The 6,470-nt window shown below is 35.6% G+C and overlaps 1 protein-coding gene across 1 annotated transcript; it reads right to left on the reverse strand.

Moving 5' to 3' along the window:
* Window positions 1–2,900: 2,900 nt before the first annotated feature.
* On the reverse strand, window positions 2,901–5,936 carry LOC118774153 (olfactory receptor 142-like). The gene is made up of 4 exons (XM_036523310.1): window positions 5,028–5,936; window positions 4,389–4,406; window positions 3,308–3,380; window positions 2,901–3,031 (listed from the first exon to the last, which is right to left on the reverse strand). Exons 1-4 carry the CDS (start codon window positions 5,934–5,936, stop codon window positions 2,901–2,903), a joined length of 1,131 nt encoding a protein of 376 aa, XP_036379203.1.
* Between the last annotated feature and the right edge of the window lie 534 nt (window positions 5,937–6,470).

Raw genomic sequence — 6,470 nt, forward strand, 5'->3', positions numbered from 1 at the left:
CAGTTCTATTGTTTCTATCAACAGCAAATCTAGACAGAGAAAAAACTTGTTGTCATAATGAATTCATATGAGTATCAGACTAAAATTTTTGGTAAACAAATAATGCAACACATTTACCAATAATGTCAACAAGGTTTATTTCTGGCTGTTTTTTAAATGTTTTTTCTATTCTTTGTGTTCTTTGAGCAAATATGAAAAAGTGGGATATGTTGTCCATCAATAAATGTTTCTTTCAACTGCAAACCTAGAGAAAAGAAGACACATAGTAAGTGCATTCATATTGGTGCTGACCTATCAAGTAGACATAGAGTACAATCATATTACATTATTTTTATTCATCTGGCAAATGAGCTTATCCATAGTGACTTATGAAACTACATTCAAACGGGTTAGGCAATTAGCTTCACAGATACTAAACTATCACTGCCATCCTTGAAATGTAGTGCTATTGAGGAAAACAACAGTATTACATGCCGTAAAATGATGTACAACCTTAAAGTATTACATGTATACCAATATATTTTCCACAGAATGTAACTACTTTTCTGCTGTGATTTCAATCTAGTTTATATATCAGCTTTGCAAAGTCAAAAGCAAAAACAATTAGGCACCATGGACCTAATCAAGCTGAAGATTAATTTTTTGTTTTGCACTTATATATATATATATATATATATATATATATATATATCAATGAGTCAATCAGTCAATATTGCTGCTGATACTTCATGTTGTTACCTGTTTTTGTAAATAGAGATGATTGACTGAAGTGGAATTTGTAGGGAAGACATCCCTGTCCTGCACTCCCAAGATCACACTGCATCTCAGCTTTTATACTCTTAGTTCTCATGTTTAAGTATCCCTTAAGACCCAGGCACAACTTAATAGTTCATTGCAAGTGGATCATCGTTAACAGGCTACATGAATACGCACAGTAGATCTATTTTTGTTATATCAATAACAATTAAGGGCAAAACCTATTTTGCACATGGTATATGTAAGAACAGTCATTAAGGTTCATCAACAATAATATAAAAATGCTGGTAGAATGAAAAAGTAGAGTACAATACAAATCATTTGACCACTAACAACATCAAGCAAGAAGTCAAGTCAAGTCAAGTTTATTCATAAAGCACATTTAAAAACAATAGCAGTTGACAAAAGTGCTGTACAATTGGAATAGCAAAAACCGTAAGACAACACAATAAAACAGAGAGACCAGATAAAGATCAAAAAAGACAATAAATAAGAACAATGGGACCACAGCAATAAAACAAAAGAAAAAACAAAAACAACTCTCATACTGAGTTAATGCCGGGTTCAGACTACACGATTTTTTTTTCTTTCATGACGGTCACCATGTCAGACGAGGCAGTCACAGTGCCATAAAATCTTGCCGCGTCTTGGTCGGGAGACTGGCAACACTACAAGTTTGACCCCGAACAATCATCGTTCACGCCCTTGCGTGTACTCAGTGAGGAACATTGGAAGACATCATCAGGATGGTTCTCAACTCAGCTAATCACTATCATCTTGTTCATTAATGGGTAAGATCAAAATAGGCAGACTTGCCACTGCAATACACTTACATGTACTGTCAGAACCAGCACTGATGCGTGTTGCAGGTATTATGTGGAGAGAAGTGGTGAAGTCTGCATCAACATAAAGGGTGGCATCTCCTTCCCGCTAGTAGAGGGTTTGGATGATGGGCTGTGTGTTCCTGGTCCCAAAAAATGCAAAAAAAAATAATAGCAACAAAATAAATTCACAGAATGAACACAACTGTGCACAAGGTAACGATAGCATTAGCTAACGCTAATGTAACGTTAATAACTTTGCATCGCGCTAGCAGACTAGTCCATTTGCTATAGATAGAACAATAAATAGCATTGTTCTATATCAAGTTAAGTGCACATAGATTACAGATTAAAATTATGTGCACAAGCAACAGCTAACAATAGTTGCACTGTTAAAAATAAAGAATTACGTACCATTCATCACTGAACCTGTCCTCTTCTCCACCATGTTGAAAGGTTGAACGGTTAAAGGTCACCCAAACTTGGGAACTTGGGTATCAAAATTATCTCAGAATTTCCCAATTGAATTATGACTTGAGGGGGTGTTCATGTGCAACTTCCAAGTCGGCAACTTGTATTTACCATAATTCCGATAGCATATGAAGGCAGCATAAGGCCTCCCTTCTCCTAAAAAAACAACAAATAACAACATGCACACTCCCATTTCTTGTATGGGCATTCCACACTGATGCCACATGAACATTACAAAAATACACATGGAAGTATCACTTCACCTGTTGCCATTAGAAGTCAATACACATCCACATCACTATTTATGTTTTTGGTTTATTTGGTACCCAATTATTTACCCACCTGATTCTACTTTCCTACTTGATTTAACCAATGCAACTTGGGGTTCACTTATTTTTTGCACTTGTACTAATTCCTTTTTAATTTTGTTTTACTACCACAAGCATGCTTTCCTCTAAATCAACATTTGAAATTGATAAATATAAACCTGTTATGTCAGATAAAAAAGACTGGTTCTTCTTAAATAAACATTTCATGGTAAAAACTAAAATAATCTATACTTGCACAAGGGGTTCACATACTTTCTAAAAGCACCGATTGAGTGTTTGTAATGAAAACAGACTGGGATCCAAGAGCGGTCAACCAGGTTTAATGATGCAAGGCAAAATCGTAGTCAGGGACAAAAAAGATCGGTAACAAGAAGCAGCAGTGCAAAATCAGATCCGAACATGAGCAAGGCCCAAAAAACAGGCAAGGGGTCAAAACCAGTAGTAAAACACAGAATAGCAGAGAGCAGGTTCAGTAGCATTATAACAAAGAATACCTCACAATGAGGCAACAGAAACTGAGTCTTTAAATAGCCAGGACTTGATTGAAGAATGAGTCACAGGTGCACTTGATGAGTGCCTGTGGTTCAGCTGAGCTGAACTGGGCGTGGCTGAGCTGGCTGACTGGGTGCGGGTGTGACAGTGTTGTCCGGTTAGCTATAATTTTCGACAGCACATATCAGACACTACGCTGTAGGATACCCACACACAGTGACTGCACATTACATGGGCTGCCGCTAAGATACCGCATGGATACATGTCTATACTTTTTTGTACAATGAAAACACTAATTAATATAACATAACAATATAACATGCCAACATAACGCTACAGGCAATTAGCAGCCAAGTGCTAACCTGCAAACACATAAGTGAAACAACCTAGCATACTAATTCATCAAAATAACTGAAAAAAAACAATATCACAACATACCTGCAAAATGGGACATACAACCACACCAGGGGTCAACAGGTGTTGTGTTAGCTGTCTGCTTCCCTGGAATTCTCTTGAATTATAAGAAACAAAAAGTTTGCATTAGAAACCTAGTCACATGCATTACACTTATCAATATGATATCTCCTCAGTGTAATGTGCCACACATTGCCAGCGAAAAAGGAAAAAAAAAACAACTGAAATCACTTTAAACAGATAAATTAATCAGATAAATCAGATAAATAAATTAATTTTCTTAGAGCGTACATCAGACACTTTGCTGTAGAATACCCAGAATTTGATTCCATACATATAACATAAAAGCATCAAATTATATAAACCAGTCAAAATGTCTTGCCCACAACAGCAGTTTGTTGTCCCAATTTAAGTAGGAATTTAAACATAACTATTTACACCGTTACATATACCAAGCCTGCTTTTGCTTCTCAGGTCTTCAGTAAAGAAAACTTTGTTATCTTTGAACCAATCTTTGTGTCCTGAGTCATTTCTGTGTTTGGATTCACCCTGCTCCTTGTAACAAAAAAACAAGGAATGTCGCATTTTTGACAAACAAGGACTACTGTATGTCATCAATAGTTTTAGTGAACAAACATGGGAACAACTCAAACCATTACAACTGCTTTATGAGAATGGCACCAAAAGGCATACAAAAGTCCTTTCATGGTCCTTTTATCCTGTTGTTACCCACATGTGTCCATTACATGTGACCCATGTTTTTGAAGCAGTCAGTGTGAAAACTAATTTTATTAAACAGTGTGATAATAAAATTGTGTAATTCAAAATTGTGAGCTTATGTCTTAAAAAAAAAAAAACAGATGTCAGTATGTCTATGGTAAGTCTGAAATTACTAAAGCAGTTCGTTAGCGTACAAGGCTGTTTTGGCTGTTACAGACCACTAGTTGCTTCAAAACATTTTCTAATAAGAAATGCCATCATAGCAAAGACTCTTACACAATAACAATACCATGAAATTTACAAAAGAGTATTTTGGATAAATATATTTCACTGAAATATTCACTGAAAATGGCAAAGACATATAAAGAAGCATTTCCTTCTTTGCCTGGTTGATTCTGAGGACCTTTGTCCCCATAATTGTCAATCATTCACAAAATTATTTCTTGTCTGTTATTGTTCTCTTGCTAAATTTTAAAAAATAATTATTTATTACTCTTTTTGTCATGCAAGGTTATGTGGTGCTGACCCTGCCACATACAAACAGTGTCTTAAAAAAAACATTTTATATGCTTTGTAAATTATAAACAGACATCAAAGCAGAATTGAGAGATTTACTGTGTTCAACTCCTCAATGGTAGTTTTTACTTATAACATAGCATTGCACTCAACTGAGAATCGAACTGCATGTTGTGAGTGAGACTAAATTGATCCCAGCCTTATGTTATTTGGAAACCAGTAATGACCATGAACATCTGATGCCAACCCCCACCCCCACTTACCTCAACAGTACCCACAAATATGGAAAGAAACAGGAGTAGGGGAAGGTGTAGATAGAAAGAAAACAGAACAGCAAAATGCAGATCACAGGGTGGTGTTCAAATGGTTTTTATTTGCATTTTCATTGCCTCATGTTAACAAGCTATATTTACAATCAATACAAATACTAACAACAACAAGACTCCAGACAAGTGCATCAAACATTGAGCCATCACCTCTTTTTTACACTGTGAAGCTGGTCTGTCACTTTCACAAATCTCAGCACTCTTTTGCGAACCTCAGTCAGTTTTAATCCATAAATTAAAGGGTTGAAAATAGGCGGCACTATCAAAAATTCTAAGGCCAAAAAATTGCGTAGACCCTGTGGGAAACCACCCAGTCCGTACCGAACATACATTGTATCAAAAACTAAAGCAACTGTGAAGTTAATTAAAGACAACAAATGTGGCAGACAGGTCTGCAAGAATTTGGCTTTGCTTTCTGCAGTTTTAATACACTGAGCAATCAATTTACTGTAAGAACCAATAATAAGAAGTACAAGAGAAGTGTACAGAACAACTACACTGAATCCATACATAATATTAATGGTAGTGGGTTCACAAGACAATTTTACTATAGACAAGTTATCACAATAGAGTTTGTCAATATGTGATCCACACAATTGCAACCGTTTTGTTAACAGAAGAGATATAGATGTAGAGAAAGCAGGTGAAAGCCAAGAAAACATGAGTAATTTTACAAGAGTTCTGTTTGTCATAACAGAGTGATAGTCTAAGGGTCTGCATATTGCCACATACCTGTCATAAGCCATCACTGATAATGTAGTAAACTCACACAGTGCCGACGTGTAGATCACAAAGAATTGCAAGAAGCACCCATTGTAAGATATCACATGGGTATCAGAGATTAAATCATATATGAATTTAGGGTAGAACCCAGCTGTTCCAAACAGTCCATTAATACACAGATTACACAGGAATATGTACATGGGCTCATGGAGAGTTTTCTCCAGCAGTATTGTTGTTATTAAAATTGCATTTGATACAATTATTAAAATATATACAATAAGAGAGAGAACAAAATATATGCGTTTTGCTGACATTGATTCCTTCAGTTCTGAGAGAGTGAAAATTGTGTAATGAGATATATTGTCCATAAGTGGTCTTCTTTGTTTCAATAGCAACCATAGACAGAAACAAATATACATTGTACAGTCAACTGTTGAATCTGTCTAATGGTTGACTGTAAAAAAAAAAATCACATAGCATAGATATCTGCACATCTTCCAAAGTACATAAATCCCTCTGCACAGATTGTCTGAGTATCTAATACATCAGCTCTTTTATGAAACCTAACCTCATTGATTTTAGATAAGATTCTGTTTTTCAATGCAGAATATCTGTTGAGGAGAGTTGTAATTTGAACGCTGCAGCAGATTTCTTCATATTGTTACCTGTTGCTCTGCATATTGATGAATATGACTCCAGTGTCTACTGGAGAAAGACCATCCTACCTCAGCTTTTGTACTCTGAGGTTTCATGCTCGTCATACTTTATTTCTTCCATTTAGTCAAATATCCCTTAAGACTTATGTCCCTCTAGACAAGATAATGATTAATGATTGCTTTCATTAAAATAAATGTTCAGCTCCTCTCTGATCATTTAAGAAATGAATTATTTGTGTAATTCTT

Source organism: Megalops cyprinoides, chromosome 3, assembly GCF_013368585.1.
Source record: "Megalops cyprinoides isolate fMegCyp1 chromosome 3, fMegCyp1.pri, whole genome shotgun sequence".
Classification (NCBI taxonomy): domain Eukaryota; kingdom Metazoa; phylum Chordata; class Actinopteri; order Elopiformes; family Megalopidae; genus Megalops; species Megalops cyprinoides.